The sequence below is a fragment of the Gadus morhua genome, chromosome 11 (assembly GCF_902167405.1).
Source record: "Gadus morhua chromosome 11, gadMor3.0, whole genome shotgun sequence".
Lineage (NCBI taxonomy): Eukaryota > Metazoa > Chordata > Actinopteri > Gadiformes > Gadidae > Gadus > Gadus morhua.
Window position 1 is genome coordinate 5,630,574 of NC_044058.1, and position 19,918 is coordinate 5,650,491.

At 45.9% G+C, this 19,918-nt stretch overlaps 2 protein-coding genes and 1 long non-coding RNA gene across 4 annotated transcripts; 2 read left to right on the top strand and 1 right to left on the bottom strand.

Annotated features, from left to right (window-relative positions):
• The first annotated feature begins 1,912 nt into the window (after positions 1–1,912).
• arhgef5 (Rho guanine nucleotide exchange factor (GEF) 5) lies at positions 1,913–13,491 on the top strand. Of its 2 annotated transcripts, none has more exons than XM_030370916.1 (15): positions 1,913–2,491; positions 3,076–7,107; positions 7,828–7,873; positions 8,033–8,082; positions 8,730–9,145; positions 9,574–9,734; positions 9,839–9,991; positions 10,337–10,466; positions 10,823–10,897; positions 11,023–11,112; positions 11,474–11,616; positions 11,876–12,019; positions 12,130–12,200; positions 12,427–12,531; positions 12,704–13,491. In XM_030370916.1, exons 2-15 carry the CDS (start codon positions 3,096–3,098, stop codon positions 12,844–12,846), a joined length of 5,739 nt encoding a protein of 1,912 aa, XP_030226776.1. In that variant the 5' UTR covers positions 1,913–2,491; positions 3,076–3,095; the 3' UTR covers positions 12,847–13,491. The 2 variants fall into 2 exon arrangements, with proteins under 2 accessions (XP_030226776.1, XP_030226777.1); XM_030370917.1 differs by having other exon boundaries at positions 1,914–2,491; positions 3,076–6,369.
• LOC115554266 (uncharacterized) lies at positions 12,336–14,924 on the bottom strand. The gene is made up of 2 exons (XR_003978577.1): positions 14,532–14,924; positions 12,336–13,146 (listed from the first exon to the last, which is right to left on the bottom strand). It is a non-coding gene; the product is annotated as an uncharacterized LOC115554266 (long non-coding RNA).
• On the top strand, positions 13,947–19,807 carry zgc:92606 (gamma-aminobutyric acid receptor-associated protein-like 1). The gene is made up of 5 exons (XM_030370922.1): positions 13,947–14,161; positions 14,629–14,718; positions 15,178–15,256; positions 17,832–17,950; positions 19,412–19,807. The coding sequence occupies exons 2-5, from the start codon at positions 14,629–14,631 to the stop codon at positions 19,475–19,477; spliced, it is 354 nt and encodes a 117-aa protein (XP_030226782.1). The 5' UTR covers positions 13,947–14,161; the 3' UTR covers positions 19,478–19,807.
• Positions 19,808–19,918: the final 111 nt, after the last annotated feature.

Consider the following 19,918-nt stretch of genomic DNA (forward strand, 5'->3'; position numbering starts at 1 on the left):
ATAAGGAATTAAATTGATTCATTTTTTTCTTAAAACTGAATAATAAACGGGAACAACATGTTATTTGGCTAGTCGCAAACAGAAAGAAACGCTTTTACTCCACTGAGTCAATCACCATCACAGTAATCAATCACAGCTAACGGGTTAGGGTTAGGCAGAGGTCTTGTATTTTGTTAGTTTGAACTTTGCCCTACTCAACCATTCTTTATTTTATTGACCAATCATTCACATTCCTGCCTGTTTTAAATGACGAGATTAAAATGGGTGAACTACTTGTGATATTAGGCTTCTCGACAACGTATTCAGTTATAAACTATTTTCTACTAACTGTTTCTCGGAGCAGCAGATACCATGTTTTCGCGGTGGAAACGCAAAAAAGGCGAGCTGAGTCGAGTCGAGTCGAGTCGTGTCGAGCTGGTACCATGCAGTGGAAAAGCGGCATAAGCGTCTTAGAGTACCATATTAAGCGCTATATAAATTTATTTTATTATTATTATTATCTACTGTCTCCTGGTAGCCACGGTACTGCCCATCTTGTGCTGGGTAATTAGCTCTGATGGCCTGGAAAACACAGGAAGCCGATACTGTCTAAGAAAGAAAGAGAACAATGTGTAGAAAAAAACTTACTCTATGCTCAGACGTCTGTTTCTCCCGGCGGGCTTTGGCTGGCGTTTCCAGTTCACTTTCTGGGTCCGGAAATATGTATCCAATACCCAACTGTTCAGATGAGGCGTAAAGCCTGGGTGAGAGGTTGCACACATGGCCCCGTCCTCGCCAGATTCAGCCATTTAATCTAGAAGAAACTGGCATCGCTGAAATTCGCTGCAGCACAGGGACTCTATGTTAGCGATTATAGGCAAACAGAGCAAACCGGCGCGCTCCGGCTCCTTGTCCTCGGCAACAATAATAATAATAATAATAATAATAATAATAATAATAATATAAATTGATTTTATATAGCGCCTTTCAGGATACTCAAGGTCGCTTCACAAGAGTGGGAGGTGAGGGTGTATGTGTAGGGTGTAACAGGCAAGGCTGGTTCAGCTGCAGCCGCAGCAGCCTCCTCCTCTTTTTGTGTAAATTCTTCCTGGCTGTATTCTGGCTCGTACTAATAGCCCTGAATGTCCAAATCCAACAATCGATTTTCAAGATCCTCTTAGGCTGTTTCACATTGCAAATTTGTTCTTGCGGTGAAGAACAAAGGCGGACATTGTGTTTACATCTCGTACGCGAGCTCCCGCCCCCCCTCATTCCTTATTGGTGGGCTCATAAATTTGCGGAACCAGGTTTGTAGTCCTCGTCCCTTCTAACAGGCAAGCAAAGTTCTGCCGAGATGACGTCAAATGTCGCATTTGACGTCATCTCGGGAGAAAATTAGATCAGGAAAGCTGGGCCAAGGGAAGACTGGGTTAGACTGAGGGAAAAAAGACGTTTTTTATATTACAACAGCGATTTTATAATGATAGAACGCCGGTTCTGAATGGGTGAAGTATCCCTTTAAGTTCCTCCTATAAATTGTATTTATTCGTGGTAAAATTACAGCTGACAAATGAGAATGAATGATCCTACAATAAAATGAGACAATCTCTTAAGCCTTTTGTCTGCTCTGGAATACTGTTTATGTAAAGAAAAGAGAAAGGCACGGGTAGGCCAGCTTTTTTATTAGTAGAAAATGTCATATAGGCCTAGTAGTGCATGATCAACATTGGCAACTGATTTGTCCAGGTCATTTTAAGCTAAGAGACAGTTGACATGTTTTGTATTGCAACTTTAAGTTGTTGCGAATCAAAAGAATAAGTCGTGGTCATAGTTTGTAATATTCCCTAGAAAAAGCAATGATGTGTTAGCGTGCGTGTCGGTGAGTGTGTTATGCGCTGTTCTGCTCCTCCCCTCCCCCCGCTCGCCCTCACGATCACCGACCTTACCTGTCGTGTTACACAGACACACCCGGTTACTGCATATCAACCAATCAAATCTCTGAGAAAGTGAACCTGCTGGAGGTTCACTTCCTGTGTCACCGCTGGGAAAAGAAGCTGGAGGACATTGATCTACTTTTAAGTTCTCCTACTTAAGTGTTGCCGTGGTTAATGGGGAAGGGAACGCTTGATTGTCCTTAGGCGTACTGCCAAGACTGCACTTAATTTAACATGCGAAACGTCGTTCCCAACGCGGGCTGTGAAGACAAGACACGGGAGGGAAAGGAGGGGAAGATAAGTGTCATCTGTTGAAACTTGTTTGGGAATTCAAGGAAGGAGACGCAGAGGAGGGCTGTCGTGGATAATGAAAAGAACGCAGTAAGAGTGGAAATTAAGGAGTGCTCTTAGTTTCAGGCACACTGTAGGCTATGTGTTTATTTTTTACATCAAACACGTTTTTAATAGAAGAACGTTTTATGACAAACTGTAACCTTTGAGCTGTGGTTTCTGAAAGCCAATGCTTTCTCGCTGAACTGGACAGAGGGGATACAGAAACTCTGCACCACTGCATTCAGGTTAGTTTCAGCTATTTTATATTATTTGTTTGAGTTGCTTATTTTCTTTCTTTTCGATCAAGGTAAAAAACAATTGTTGGACTATGTCTCATAGATACTACATTTGTAAAAGTCTTTCTTTGGTATGCTGGTAGGTCTGCAGGACAACACTTTAATCATGGATCATTGTAAAAAGGGTCGCACCTTATCTCTCTCTCAACTGCCACCACCCGCACTCCTACTGAGTAACTGCATGCTGTGTTGGGGCATCTGGTTTGACGCAGAGACACTGCTTGAAATATTAAAACATGTTTATTTTACATTATTAGCACAGTATAAAATAATTAAAATGATTTTAAATATTAATAGTGATATTTATTTTATGATATTTCAATACTGCTAATGTTTAGCAAAGGGCATACTTGTTGACGCAACACTGGTCGAAGTAGTGGTAGCTGAAGGAGACAGCCAACTAAATTGTTTATAACCGCGATATTGTCAAGCGCTAATGCATGTCACTCTTAATGCATGCAGCTTTAATCTTGATTTATAGAGACTCTTCCACAAACTGGTTAATTTCTAATGAGTATTTCATTGTTGCATAGGACTTGCGGATAATGGTACCATGGGGACCAAACGGCCCAGTTGGACCCTATTTGACACGCAGCCCAATCAAAACAAAGCTGTCCTTCCCCATCAGTCAGATGCACGCATCTCCGGGGAACCCAGCCAGAGAACCCCCGGGACCACAGGCCCCAGCGACCGAGGCAGGGGGAGACTACGAGAAGAAGAGCGGAGGGGAGCTAGAGAATCGGAGCGAATGAACCCTAGGAACAAGAGGAAAGACGGGGAACCGATGGACTGGTACCCGGGGAGGGAGCCGGTCCCAGGACCCGGAACCAGGGGGGAGAGGGAATGGACGGTGCGAGAGAGGGAGAAAGTGGAGGAGAAATTAAGAAATGGAAGACTGGTGTCGTATTCAGAGTATGACATGGACAAAGTGGCAAAGAAAGGTGGAACATTTCCCCGAATGAGAAACGGCAGCAGGGAGCAAGCTAAAATAATGACTGCATTAAGGGAGGAGGAGATGGACAGGGACCGGAAGGCGCTCACGGAACGGCCAAGAAGAACAGAGATTGAACGGGAACCGGAGCGAGAAGGGGACAGAGCTAGGCGAACAGAGAGGCATGGCGATAGAGAGAGGTACAGAGAAAGAGAGAGGGATGGCGGGAGACCCAGGGTCAAAGATGAAGGGAGACCGGGCGGGGGCAGAACCAGGGAGGAGAGGCCGGCACCGCAAAGGGAAAGACTGAGAGATCCAGACCACAGCTTTCCAGAAAGAAGGAGGGAGAGGGAAGGGGACACCAGCGACTTGAGGGACCGGCGGGAGAGAGAGATTGCAAGGGAGAGAGAAAGATCAAAGCTAAGCGTCGGAGACAGAGTAAGTAAAGCGCCTAGTCCACGCAGAAGAGACAGAGAGGGGTATTTTGAGAGTGAGAGGGAGAATTGGGAAAGGGCAAAGACAAGAGATGGGAAGAGAGACACAAAAAGCGAGGGAGACAGTGATGGAGGAGCAGGGAAACGGTGGGCAAAGGACCGAGAAAGGGAATCCCATCACAGCCGAAGCGAGGGGGACACCGAACGGCATATGAGAAATAAGGGCAGAGACGTGCCTCGATACAGAGATGACGAGAGGCAGAGGCACAGAGATGCCAGGCAGCGAGACCAGGCCATCAGCTCTGAGAAAACAAGGGACTTGTACAGAGAGAGGGACCGGAGAAAGGAGAGGGACTTTGCGGAGGACTCGAGACGGTCAGATACTACTGTCAGAGACAGAAAGGAGCGGAGGCCAGAGGACAGACAGAGGGCAAGTGACGAGCGAGTGCGACACAGGTATAGGGAGGAGGAGGAGAGACAATACAGGGCAAGAGCGGAGGAGGAGAGAAGGTACAGGGACAGACGAGAAAGACCAGCAGACCCACGGCAGTATGACCCAGGCACAGGCAACGCAGGCAAGCCAGTGAGTGAAACGCCCCCCAAGGCACTGCCCCGAGACCAGAGTAGCGGTGAGTGGAGCAGTGATCTAGACAGCGAGATCAGACAGACTTGGACTAAAGACAGTTATGAGGAAAGGGAGTCTGAGGGTGAAAGCACGGCGGAAAGCGATCGAGATGTTGGGCGAGATCGTAGCAGGGCCGTAGCCAGCCGATGCGTTGATGAATTAGAGCGATCAGCCGAACGACGAGGGGAGAGGACGGGCCCTGTGCCGCAGCACAGGAGGATGTGGTTGGAGCCACAGAGGAGGAAATGTAGCAAAGACTCCTCTTTAGAAGATGAATTTGTTGAGGCGCGAACCGGGCTTACAGACAAAACCATGGGGCAAGAGAGGAGGTCAGGTATAGAGGGGGGGAAGGAACGTGGGAGACCACTAGAGGAGCCCTATCGGAGGTTATCAGATGAAGGACGACAGGTTGATCGACCCAGAGACCCCAAAGAAGAGACCGAAGGTGTCAGTGTAGATGCAGAGGAGTTCTTGGCAGAAAGGGAAAAGGAGGTGATGGAGTCTCCTTTGAGTGCCCAAAGAAGGGGTTTCAGGGACGCCGGGCAAGGGGGCATGAAAGATGGTGTAAAACAGGGTGAGAGAGATCCCGGGAGCGATTGCACACGTTCAGAGAGCGAAGGAGGAAGTGAGACAGGGTGGGACCTAGGCAGAGACAAAGTGTTATCTGGAGAGGACGGTTTTATTACCGTCTCGAGTGGTGGTGATGAGGAAGACGAGAGGGAGGAGTTTGAAGACTGCAGTGAATTCTGGGAAGATGGACATTCTTACCATGGCCCTCAAGCAGAAGAAATGGGAAGACGCAATAGGCAAAGAGAAGACAAAGAATATGTCATCGAAGAAGAGGAAAACGAAGAAGAAGCAGAAGCCGCACCGCCGGGAACGGAGATGCCCCCCAAGTATGTGTTCTGTGTCATCGGGCAAACGGAGCCGCTGGAGGAGCACAGCGAGCCATCCGAGACGGATCAGCTGGAAAAAGTGGAAGACAACGTGCCAGGAAGCCGTCTGCCCTGTGATGTTGAAACGGCAGCACAGCCCCTCCATGACACGCATCCTGTTCTCAGTCGTACTACAGAACTACATGACGGCGATGACCAGCACACACCAGACTCCACCAAGAGACAGCCCACCGAGGATCCCTCGCCGAGCAATGAGAGCTCCTACACTGCTGAGTCTGCCTCCCTGATGGATGTCAAGCACCGGGAAACTGGCGTCCGAACGGAGAGGGACCCCGAGCACCCCTACGCTGAGATCAGAGCGGTGAGCAGGGATGAACAGACGGAGCAGCTCCTGGTGCAGTGGAGAGACAAACAAAGCGAGTACAGAGGTCTGCCGGAGAGCAGCCCGGCCCAGGAGGGGCCCGACCGGGTCTACGCCGACACTCGTGGTGATGTGGTGGTCTCACAGGAGAAGTCGGTGCCCCTTCCGACCCACCCACAGACCACACAACCTGAGGACGTTAGGCCAGGGGAGGCGGAGGAGGACGAGGAGGACGAGGTGTCCATCCGTGTCCGCATGAGCGGGGCCTGGGGCATGGAGGAGGAGGCCAAGCGACGCTCCCAGGCCCCGCACCTCAAGTGGGCCAAAAACGTGGTGAGAAAGATCCTGGGCTCCTCCGAGGAATGTGGCATCGACCAAGACACCCCGTCCTCACCGGGGAACCTGGCTGAGCCGACCCGGCCCGAGGTGGGGGCCCAGGCGGCCGGACTAGAGGGACACACAAAGCCAGACACCACAGCCACCTCCGGCGACGGACAAGAGTCGCTGGGCAGCGACCATGACTCAGGGCCAGAGGTGGATGAGGGGAACACGGAGCCGCTGGAGTCGGAGGAGCTGAGAGGTAGGGCGCAGAGCCGCCGCGACATGCATGCTGAGTCGTGCGCCGACATGCATGGAATCAACGCTGCATACACTCATACCGACACACGCGTGGTAGTGCAGGGCCCTGCGATTCATGTGGACAGAGAGGCAGGGGACCCCCAGAACCCGAGGGCTGACGGGACGCAGCTGGCCGATGGGGCAGCGGGGGGGTCAGGGGAAGGGGAGGGGGACGGCAGGAATGAGGTGGAGATGATGGCGCATAAGGAGGCCATGAGGGCAAAGGAGGTGGAGATGTATCTCTCTGTGAGCAACACCCTGTACAAGCCCCGCAGCTGTCCCTGTCTAAACTATGACTCGGATGCCAACCCCCTCGGAGAGACCACCACCGCCCAGCACAGCCAAGGGCAGGAGGGTGTGGGGGGGCCGGGTGAGGGGGAGAAAGGGGAAAAGGGCCAGGCGACTGAGGAGAGCAGTGTTGTTGTGTTGAGGCATGGAGGGAGTGGGTCAGAGGAGGAACAGGGGAGGGAGTGGGGGGAGGTAGGGAAGCTGGCCGAGGGGCGAGAAGCCACCGCGGTGGTGGGCAGAAGCTGTAGTTTGCTAGAGCTGGGCACCAAGGGGCCCACGCGACGAGGGGGATTCCGCAAAACAACCGAGCGAAGAAAAGAAGAGCATGTAGAGGAGAAGGAGGAGGAAGAGGAGGAGGAAGAAGAAGGAGATGTTGGAAGGGACCGCAGAACCAGAATTTTCGCCGCCACAGGTAATAAGAAAATGGGAGGTGTGTGAGAAACTGAAATTGAAGGCTGCTGGGATCAAATCAATATCAACTAATGCTGCCTCATCATTTGCATGAATCACACTTCAAATCCTTTACTGACATTATCACTAATGCAAATATAATTTTTATCTACGAAAGCACCCCTTTCTCACATTTACGCTGCCACAGAAGTTATCAAATGGTTTATCTAGTCTGCATGTTACCGTTTTGGGTGCTAGCTTTCCCAGCAAGTGTTGGTCTGGACCTTATCCTGTCACCGGTGCACTGATTTGAAACGATGTATTTCTCAGAAATCCAAATTGCGTCACAGCTGTGGGGCAGCCGAGAAGCTGCCGGTGGTGGGAGGAGACACGACAGTGGGAAACAGCATTGTTGTGGGCAATACATATAAGACCTGAGTTTACATCTCTCACTTTCAGAATATCACTGGTGACTTATAGAGCCCTGTAGCAGAGTGATAACATGCCAAACACATTAAACCTAATCAAGTGAATCTTTCGTTGTTAGGAAGCTCCTAGCTGGGTTAATAATTTGCTTGGATATTTATATCATTACTTCATTTTACTTTTTTTTTATTGCAGCTACTTATTTGATTTACTTTACGAGGTGCTTCACTTATTGAACACATCCAGTTGTAACATAGGGCAGGGCTGTCAATGCATCTGTATGACAACTTGATGGGTGGATATTCTCTTCTTGCAGACGAGGAGAGTGCCTTTTCCGAAACCTGGGGAGAAGAAGACCTCAGGTGAGCCAAACTTTGATTTGTGTCCCTTTTAATACATTGGGCATCTACAATAGTGAAATGTATATGTTTAGCCTTGGATATGATTTTTGTTCATGATTGCTTTGAATATGGTCAGTTTTCATACTTATTCAAGTTTGGACTGTGTTTCCTTAACTACAGGAATGTTTTGGACAAAGTTGGAAGAAATAAAAGGAACTCCAAGATTTTCAGTAAGTGGATATGTTTGTCTTTCTTTGCACTGATCACATATGACCTCATGGAAAATGTATAGCCCATATTCAGATCTTTTCATCAACTTTATTGATGTATTTTCATTTGCTTTTCATCATAATGCATAACATGTCATTCAACTACCAAAGCAACAAAATGAATCTTAATTAGTGCAGCACTGTGATCATGACATCAGAGTTCTTACTTAACCATTTATTGTTTGACATTCATCATTCTCAATTTACTGAGTGACAGAATAAGTCAAATGAATAATTTCTCTGACTTTTTCCAATTCTCCTTCAATTGGAGCAACCATCTTAAGCAATATGTGTTATGCTTCACACAAGGCTGTGTCTCTCTGTATTGAAGTACATGTGTGGTTACGCATTCTCTGGGGCCATAGGCAGGTCCCTGCAAGCTTTGCTATATTCTTGCTAGAAGGTGGAAAACCCTACTGCAACCGTGCATTCCAACAAGTCCGTGCAAAGGAATGCAGAACGCAAATATCACCTCTTGGCTAACCAGTTCCCTTCTCCTCTGTGTCCCTTTGCTTTTCGATTCTTTTTTTCATTTTTTTTTTACTTGCTCACTATAATCCTCTGCCCTGCAACATTATTCACTCTCTCCTCTCTCTCTCTCGGTTCAGACGCTGCCCAGCTCTACCAGCAGTACAGCGAGGAGGCTCAGAACATAGAGATCCTGCGCCAGTCGCACTTCACCGTTGTGCCTGTCCACGCGGAGCGCCCCGCCGGGCCCCTGCCGTCCGGACCCCCGACCTCGGCTCCTCCCGCTCCCCCCTCTGCCCCCGCCAGCAGGCCCCTGCCCCCGCTCCCACTCGTCCCTCACCCTCACTCGCTGTCCAGCTCGCTGTCAAGCTCGCGGAGCAGCGGCAGTGCCAAGAACCTGCCCCTCCCCGAGACCCCTAAGGCCGAGCCCCGCCCCCCGTCCCCGCGCCTCTCCATCTCCCTGGGCCAGTCCACCTCGCTGTGGCAGGACCTGCCGGGGGTCCGCAACAGCACAGACCTGGGGCAGCTCTCGGAGGACCAGAGGCGTCTGCAAGAGGTGAGGGAGGTGGAGACTTAGGATGACAGTAGGTTATCAATACGTTGGTCCGGCATATCAGACCTACGGTTTCCTTTTTCGTTTTTATAAATAAGAGTACTTTTTGGAGATCACTAGACTTTCCGAAAGTAACAATCAGTTACCTAGAGGATCATCAATGGAAGTTTACTGTTATTTCTTAACACTTTCATGTCATTTGGGAAATACCCTAAAAGGTTCCTTGGATGAAGCGCATGTTTATGTATCATAGGTTAAAACATGATTTTGTCGCGCCAATAGTCTTGTCTGTTCAGTTAAACATTTCACAACCCTAGAGTTCTGGAGAAGAAACGCCTACGATGATTCACATCCTACTGTTTAAACGTTGCGTCATGAGAGTTTGTTGATAACTTCTAAATAATCCCCCACCCCTCTGCTTCTACTCCAAGGTGCGGTTTGAGGTTGTCACCTCGGAAGCGTCGTACTGCCGCAGTCTGGACATCGTGGTGGAGCATTTTGTCAAGTCTAAACAGCTGGGGGTGCTGTTAACTACTCAGGACAGAAGCTGGCTCTTTTCCCGCTTCGCCGATGTCCGCGCCATAAGCCACAGGTATAATGACTGCTATTGTTAAGAATTGCCTCAAGCAAAACAAGCCATGATGAAGTGCATACGTTTTTGTTTTTGTAAGTGACCCTAAAATATATATTTTTCAGTTTTCTGTCAAAGCTGGAGGAGAAGGTGGAGTCCGACATGCTCCAGTTCACTGTGTGTGACGTCATCGCCCGACATTGCCAACGCTTCAAGATGGTTTATGTGCCCTATCTCACCAATCAGTCATACCAAGATGCTACCTACCAGAGGCTGATGTAAGTCCTCCCTCAAATACGGGATGAATCGCGAAAGCTTTGTGACTTGCATATCAGAGAAGCATGTCTGATTGAAAGCTGCCTTCACACATGACTTCATTGCAACTGAAGACCCTCCCAGGTTTAGCCTGCGGGAAGTTGTACGACAAAGGATCAACAGAGAAAAGCAAATTGTCAGCGAAAAAAAAATGTGATTGATGAAAGATGATTGATTTTCATTTCAATTACTCCTCTATGAATTGTAATTCCTGTGAATTAATAATTAGTACCTCTTTTGACTCATTGCTTGGTTTCAGTACCGAATATCCATTAATAGTGGGACTTTGATGGGACCTTTGGTTGTAGGAATGAAAACCAGAGGTTCAAGCGGGTGGTGGAGAAGCTGGAGAGGAGTCCGGTATGCCAGAGGCTTCCCCTGCGCTCCTTCCTCATCCTCCCCTTCCAGAGGATCACACGCATCAAGCTGCTGGTCCAGGTGGGTCCATACACACCTCATCCACTAGCAGGGTTTTACTAACAGAGTTATCACTAATGTGACTCTCTAGACACTGAAATATACCTCACAATGTTCTGCAAACGACTGCACAGTACACCGAAATATACAAAGGATTTTAAGTACCACAAATGCCTACATTGAATAAGTATTGCTCCGTAAGATATTTTATGCCCAGGTTTGGATTGCAATATACAGCAAAACACTGCATAATAACAGGGTGCTAACGCAGAGACATGTGATCACACGGTGCTATGTTTAATCTGAACACTGCTTCGGACAATGTGTTGGTCTATGGCCTATCATCTTATTTGTGGATGGTTTTTGTTCATGTGCAGAACATAGTGAAAAGGACCGCCCCCGGTACAGAGGAGGTGGTGCAGGCCATCAAAGCACTAAAACTGCTGGAGAAGGTACGTTACATGCTATATGAGGAATTGGGTTGGGCACTTTTGCGATAACCGCAATAAAAGTTGTTTATCCAGCTACTTCTTATTTAAACCTGTTTATTTTCTTCTCTCTGTTCCCGTCTCCTTAGATGATACAAGAGAGCAATGATAGTATTTCCCAGATGAAAAGCATCGAGTCCCTAGTCTCCCTCAGCGCCATGGTGGACTTTGAGTGCAAGGTAAATAATATCTAACCCCCCCCCCCCCCCCATTCATTTTAGTGAATTAGAATGTGTGTGTTTATTGAATATCACCTATAGGACTCTGAAAAACCCCAAAGAGACAGACTGACGACCAAACGATGTCCACTGCAGTGTTATTGTCGTTATTTTGGGCTGTGTGTAGCAGGGGTTTTGACTGACAGTTAAAGAATGGTATATGTCATGAGCGATAGCGCCGGTGCTGCAGTCGGGCCGGTCTGTGAAGAACTACTGTTTCAGGGCCTGGCAAAGGTTCAATATGAATAAACTCTTAATTGATTGTATTTTTTAAAATACTACACACACTTACAAAAGACTACTTTGTGTGTGTGTCCTGCAGACTCTGCCACTGGTCAGCCAGTCTCGGCGTCTGGTGAGGGAGGGGCCGGTGACGGAGCTGATGGAGTTCTCTGTGAAGGACACGGAGAGGAGCATCTACCTGCACCTCTTCAACGACCATCTGCTGCTGTCGCTTCACAAAGAGTGAGTCCATGAGTCACCGCTCAAACCCTCCCATTCCCCCAAGTTGGGGTAGATGTAAAGTATTTTTAGATCTTGTTGTAATACATCCTTGTAAACCGCAACATTCATTGTTTTCATTAATCTATTTTTGTGACTTTTTCTTTTTGTTTGTTTCTATTGTACTCTTTGTTATTTAATTTTTATTTATTATAAAATATCTTGATCACGGCTCCCTTGGGTCCCCTGCGATTTATCACACGGTGTATACATTTGTTCACAGAGGGGGAAGATTCACTGTAATTGACCACTCCCCCGTGTCGGACCTACGTGCTGAGAACTGTCGGGTGAAGCTTCACTCCCTGCAGAAGAACCTATTCCGGCTGCACCTCTCGCAGAAAGCCCTGCTGCTGAGAACTGACACACAGTAAGTAACATCATGGCAGTGTTTTGTCTTGAGTTGGACTGTGAGAGTTGGATCAGAAAAACACCCATGCAAGGACAATTGTTTTTAACGTGCCTGTCTTTTTTCTTCAGGAACGATAAGCTGCGTTGGATCTCTGCTATATCCCGGCCCCAACCTGAGGTGGATTTCTCCGCTGCACAAGGTAATGCCGGAGATTTTCCACACATTAGAAGACGAGTGTCTTGTTAGTCGTTTATTTAAAATGATGTGGGTTTAAATTGTGCAAACATTGTTATGCCACACTATTAAACAATGACTTAAGACACTAAAAACAATACAATTTGAACAGTTTATTTACAATGCACAATATAGGTATTGTTGAATCGAGATGAGCAACAATTAAAAATAATGTGTGTGTGTTTGTTCAGATTTTACGCAGATGCAGTGTATACGTGCGTTTATCACTCAGCAACCCGATGAGCTGTCCCTGGAGAAAGCTGACGTCATACTGGTGCACCAGCAGAGCGGCGATGGTAAGATCATCCAGCCCTCCACAATCTCTACATTAGTCATTATTACTCTGTGGAGCATTTTAGGGTTGATCTGCTGTGGTTTGGGTGTGGGAAACATAAACCTCATCAAAACAAAATATAAATAGTTTATTTTCATGGTTGAATAACATTTGTTGCCTCCCCCCTCCTCCAGGCTGGGTAGAGGGGACTAAACTCTCTGACCGGCATCGTGGTTGGATGCCTGAATCCCACCTAGAGACCATCACCAACTCGGGAGTCTGCCAACGCAATCTGCAGGACGCCCTCAAACTGACCACGGCCACCGCTGCCGTGTGAGCAACACCCCATTGGGGGAGGGCCGACGCACACCCCATTGGGAGAGGACTCATTGAGATTGTGGTGGATTCACTGCATAGCAAGTGAATGCAAGCTGGCCATCTGTGGAGGCTAGCTGAAATGTGGAGGACACTGAGGCACCAAAGACTCTGTTCATAGAGAAACAGACTGACGACCAAACGATGTCCATTGCAGTGTTGTTGCTGGGCTTTTGGGTTGTATGTAGCAGGGGTTTTGGCTGACAGTCGAAGAAAAGTATATATCATGAGCGATGGCGCCTGTGATGCAGTCAGGATCGGTCTGTGGAAAAACGACTGTTTAGGGCATGGCAATAGTTCAATACGAAAGAACTCACAAAGACATGTTCTCTTGAATAATTATATTTTAATAAAAATACTAGATACAAAATACTAGAGAGACACACACACACACACACACACACACACACACACACACACACACACACACACACACACACACAGACACACACACAGAGAATGTTTTGTCTTGAATCTGTATTTGTGCATATAAAAAGAATGCATGTTGGCCAAGTATGAACCAATGACATTGGTGCAATCAAACATTTTGAGCTATATTACATATATTTCATGAAATATGTAAATTAAAGCCTTCTCAATCATGAAATACTGTTTTTGGAATGAACACACTTATAAAAGACTGCATGTATGTATATATGCCCTTTATTTTTAGCCTTCTGCTATTCAGTGTTTTAGTCTTTCGTTGTTGAGCACATTTATTATGAAAACATAGGTAAGAAAAATACATGAACAATGACACGTCGTTAAGGCACTATTTACAGGACGAGTTGTTCAGTCTTAAGCAAGAATGTGTACGATGCACGTAGGCTAGTTGAGGCCGACTCACAGGGTGTGACCCTTGATATATGACAGTTTCGACCACCTCATTATTGGTAGATTACCCGATCACTCAAGCATAAGCAGGACAAAGGGGCGTACCGAGTCTCTAAACAGAACCATCTAACCAATGAATTCGTTGTCAACAAACCGAGACACCGCCTTCCTTTTGTTTCTATTGGACAGATGGTGTTGTCTATCTAAAAGACGGAGTCCTATTGGTGATATGTCAAGTGGAAGGGCGTTACCGACGTTTGTTGTTTCTGCTCAGAAGAACTAGAGAGCAATCGACATCTTATAAACACATCTCATCGTTGGATTTTTATACCAGGTTTTGATCAAACGGATCCCCTGGAGACCTTGGTGAAAGCGCGGAGGACCGGCAGGAATAAACCTATATCTGTGGCGGCATTCGTAAAGATCACATCGATCGTTCAAAAGTAACGTTTGTTGTTACATTCGCCAGTTTCTACCGATGTTACGTCTTTGTTAGCTATTAGGCTGGCTAACGTTAGTCTTTTGGGAATAACAATCATACACAATTATTTGTTATAAGCATGGATAACGTGACAGCCAAACGGTTTGTACGGCCACCGTTAAACGTGTTTTAAAAGGCTTGTTGTGCGAGGTGTAGCAGGACTCATGTGTGTGTACGTGGCTTCACTGCTGGTTCCACTGACCTTAATCACATCGATATCGACCTGACTAGTGGTTCGTTGTGTAATGTTGCATACAGAAGGGAACATTTATAATTCTAGTTCATAATACTCGAAGTTGTAACACATGTAGGTGGAGGTATGGGGTATCGACCTTCTGTTGGATCCATATGCAGCACGAACTATGTGCTTGTTGCCTCTATCCTCTTTTAAAAGGGACGATCGTGACCTCATGATTGCCTTTCGTTCAGATGGGCAGTCAATATCAACGAACGGTGGCCCTGGAGGTGAGGAGAGCGGAGGGAGAGCGGGTGCGGGCCAAGCACCCCGACAAGGTTCCGGTCAGTGCGCATTCCCCACAGCATTACGTCATACACGAAACGCTTCCGATTACCCAGGCGTGTTGAAACTGCGACGTCAGATCGCCGCCATCAGCGTGGGATCAGAGCATTGAAAGTCATTATTATTTAGTAATCATCATCACATGTTTTGTCATTATGGGTATTTGTGTTTGGAAATGCCCCAGCATTTATCACGTATCATATTTCCAAACCACATTTTTATATTAATTATAAAGGATATACAGTTCATTCATACCAATATCATCCAATTAATTTAATCATAGTAATTCCTTTGCCTTTTTTAATGGCATCAACAACAACCTGTTTTACAACATTGTTGAAATCCATTTTTGTACAGTGGTAACTAACACTTAAAAAGATAAAACTGATTGGATCATGGCATATCCTCTGTCAAATAATGGTAGTCTACCATTATACCTGTTCTGCCTTATATTCTAGATTATTGTGGAGAGGGCACTGAGGTCACGGGCTCCTGACCTGGACAAGAAGAAGTATCTAGTACCATCAGATTTAACAGGTGAAACACACACACACACACACACACACACACACACACACACACACACACACACACACACACACACACACACACACACACACACACACACACACACACACACACACACACACACACACACACCAGGGATCCAGGATGAGCTGATTCAGGGGGCAGTTAAAAACTGCAGGGGCCTAACATTTGAGGTGGTGTAAGAACCTGCCACAGTCCTTATTGTGCTAAGTATGCCTATTAACTGCACTAGTAGCCTACCTTACCATGCTGGTGATATTGTTGGCCCAGGTAGACAGAGTTACAGTGTTTTCTCCAAACAAATTGTGCCAATATGACTTTTAAGATATGGCCAAGGTAGGTCACCACATAATATTTTTTCTGGTCAGTATATTCATTAATTTTAAAAATACAATTGTACAACTAAATAATGACTGCTACTGTCCATTTTCAAAAATCAAAATAGATAAATTCATAAATCAAAGAATTTACAATACCACAACAATAATACAATAAGTGCTAGGAAAGTCTCCATGTTAGGCAGCTCTTAAGGGCCAGGCTGGCTTGTGTATGAGAAGGGACTCCAGGGGGAGCAGCACAACCACTTTTCAAACTCTGCGTGTTGTATCTCTCCCCTTCGCTCTTTTCCTCTCTTTTACCTGCTCTCACCTTCCTGTGGTTTTCATGGAAAAATATAATGAAGCATGAATGGAATTAGGACAGACGGCTCACACCGTTTCAGCTCCGTGGACAGTACAGGGGGCTGACGATTTAGGCTACACACTAGGGCTGCACGATATGGGCAAAATATGATATCCCGATATTTTTTGGCTGAATGGCGATATACGATATGTATCTCGATATTTTCTATAGAGTGGGTTAGATGTTTTTTATGTAAGTCAAAAGCCACATGTGAGATGTTGCAAGCACTTTCATTAAAACATAGGTCCATATGACTGCAACATGTGATTTTGTATCGTTATTTTCAACACAATTGAATAAACATGTTAAAAAAAAAGGGACGTTTTTCACCTTCTTCACAAAATAATCACCTATGCAAAACATTATAAAGCTGTAGGTTAGACACATTAGCTACCATTAAGAGCATTGGCTTTGTCGCATTGTCCTGCGTACTACGGTGAGGGTTTCAGTGCGCCGTAACTTTAATCCCCCGCCCCCTACCTTCTCCGTTCCATTTGGGAACATGTTTGGTTTCATTTCGCTTGTTTCGTATATTTTAATTAATTAAGAGCGTCACCAGAGGGCGCCCCCAACACATTTGCCGATCGCCGGCCCTGGTTTCGGGGCAGAAGAAACTGTCGCGGCCGGTGATGCAGCAGCACAGCCACGGAGTTTTACGCATTCCTCATACTGCACTTTGTGCCGCTGCAGTAAATGGTGGAACAGATTTGTCGTGCTTCCACTTTTAGTCGCAACGGTTTTGCTACACTCTACAGATGACCTGCAGCTGCTGCTCATCTGTTTTTTTTAAACCCGAACTATTTCCACATTATGGAGCCGTTTCTCCTCTTTGAAACAATTTCGTCTACCGCCGCCGTCTCGTTTTCTTTACGGGTATCATCCATGCTTGTTGTGTTGTGAGGGGGCGGGAATGAGGCGTCTTTGCACACGGCACGTTCGGAAAGACGGAGTGAGAGGGGGAGGGGTCGCGCTCACAGTCTCCAAGGCAAGCGCTGTAGACGCTTGAGGGGAAAACTGACAATTTTAACGCATATCGATATAAACTATATTGTCAAATCTTGTATCCCCTTGGAAATTATATCGATATATCGTACATAGCCGATATATCCTGCAGCCCTACCACACACACACACACACACACACACACACACACACACACACACACACACACACACACACACACACACACACACACACACACACACACACACACACACACACACACACACACACACACACACACACACACACACACAATCTACAATACTAACTTCATAAGGAATAATTGAATGAAGTAATACCATTTAAAACTCAATAAATGAATCAATAAAAAATGGTTTGTGCGTGAAGATATGAAATTTCTTGCATTTGAACCTTCCATTCTTCAATTTTGGTCTGAAGTTTAATCTTTGGCTTGATTGAGGCTTTTCGTATTAAAGAAAGTAAAAATGTATATGTTACATTACAAAATAAATATTACCAAAGAGATTTGACTTGACGTAGCAGCCACTGCACTTAAACGTTGATTCATAACTTTTAAACATTAATATATAGTATTTAAATACTACGACTAATTATTCTGTAGGTCGTAGTTTGGCCTTGCAGTGTTTGATATCATCTGATTATATTTAAGTGAAGTTCACTTCAGATAGTGACCACGTCTTCTCGTTTCGTAGAAAAATTACGGTTATTCACGGCAGTAGGTCTTTTTCTGTTAACTCCTTCTCTTGGAAGCTGTATCTCTTGAGACATCGGAAATGTGTTAACTTCCTCTTTACAGTAATGCGAGAGCCTCGAGGAAGATAATTCCCTCTTTTTCATGCATCGTGTCTCTGTGTGTTTACACTCTGCCTACCGCTTTTTTTTCGTTCTGTCTGTTCAGTGGGCCAGCTGTCCTTCCTCATTCGTCAGCGTGTGTCCATGCGGCCAGAAGAAGCCCTCTTCTTCTTTGTCAACAACTCTCTCCCTCCGTCCAGCTCCCCACTCTCAGCTGTTTATGAGGTAACCTTCCACCCACTCACTTCACGTGTGCCCCTCTCTATATCTTAAGCTGCAATTACTCTCCCCAGGATGTAGGAACATTTGAGGGAACTCTTAAGTTCTAGGGGCACTATTTTTAACCCCTGATAAAAACTCCCTGCTCCTGGGGTAGTACTTTTCAAAGTACAGATTATTTTTGGGTAAGGTCCCCCTTTTTTTTTTTACATTTCCATCCCCATTCCGACAATTATTTTTTTGTTCATTAGACTTAAGTCATACACAGTCCTGTTATTGCATCCATTGTGGTAATCTACATTAATAAACCTATAATTATTGCTGTTATATGTATTGGTCCTTCTCTCGATAGCAGTTAGCACTGCAAGCCAATGTTTACTAGCACTACAGTAGATAAATATTGTTTGCTTTTGATAACAGGTGTAACAGGTGATAGCAGTGTGCATCGTGCAAGTTTCATTTGGGAGACGTAGTTGAAAAATAAGTGTGGACTTTTTGATAACATCGTGACCTCCGTCGCAACTGATATTTTCCTACTTTTCCTAACGGGCTTGATTTAAAGGGACTAATTTGCTGCACACTTTAAAATGCTGAAGGAACTTTTCAGTTCGAAGAAACTACTTTTTGTTCATTAAAAAATTCTCTCACACTTCGCTCTTATCTCTCTAGGTCTTTTTTCTCTCTCTCTTTGTTTCTTCCTTCCTCTTTCCTTCTTTCGCTCCCTTTATTTCTCTATTCTTGTTATCTTGCTCTCTCTCAGTGTGTGTGTGTGTGTGTGTGTGTGTGTGTGTGTGTGTGTGTGTGTGTGTGTGTGTGTGTGTGTGTGTGTGTGTGTGTGTGTGTGTGTGTGTGTGTGTGTGTGTGTGTATGTGTGTGATCGATCATCCTAACAACAGTCTAATGACGAGAGACGGCGAGATCGTTTATTGGCCTGTGCACCGCGGCATGTGCCTAGCCACCTTTAGCAGACCTGTTTAGGTGGCTAGGCTAACTACCGTCACCGGAGCAAGTCCGGCTGTTTTCAAAAGCATCTGTCATTTCAAAAGCAACAACAAACTGATCGCAAATATCCTAACAATAGATCGGACGAGAGAAACGTATAAATCCCTTTATTTACAGCGTTATGTTGTGTTATAGTGTCAATGAAGACCATATATATATATAGCTTTACATTTAAGGCAATACTTGTATTGAAATTATACGGAGGAGGCGGCCGTGCTGGTGTCACATACCATTGTTGGGAATGGCAGTTACCGTTCCAGGACGGCATATGCCGTTCCACCTGAACGGCAGTTACCGTTTCAGAACGGCAGTTACCGTTTCAGAAAGGCATGTGCCGTTCCAGAATGGCAGTTACCGTTCCTGAACGGCATATGCCATGGTATGTCAGTGGTCGCGGTGGCGCATGCCACAGGCCAATAAACGATCTCGGCCCTGCAGCTAATGAGAGCTTCCCTCTGGTTCCAGGAGCACCATGAGGAGGATCTGTTCCTCTACATGACCTACAGTAACGAGAGCGTTTACGGGGCCTGAGGCCGGAAAGGAGACACACCGCACGCGAGGGAGACTCTGTTGAGGCAGAAGTGTCTGGTGGATGGGGAGCATGGGGGTTATATAATGGCTGATGCACAGCTTGTGATGAAAGTACGCTTTGCCAGAAAGGTTTCCCAGGGGCCTGCTTTTGACAGTATTTGAGTGGGGGACTAATGGAAAAACCATTACAGAGAGAGTTATCCATTTATGGAGAGTTTATTTGTCATCTCTCTCTCCCAGTCATCTGTATTTAATGCAAATATTATCTTTTTTGTAAATTAATGTGATGAACCTTTGTGGAAAAATAAAAACTTTCATTTCTGAATTACACATGTTGAAGTCTGTTTCATTCATAAGGCAACTTGAGTATGTTTATTTATCCTTGTAGGGCAATTCGTCTTAACATTAGTTACATATTATTTACTTAGTCAGTAACTAATA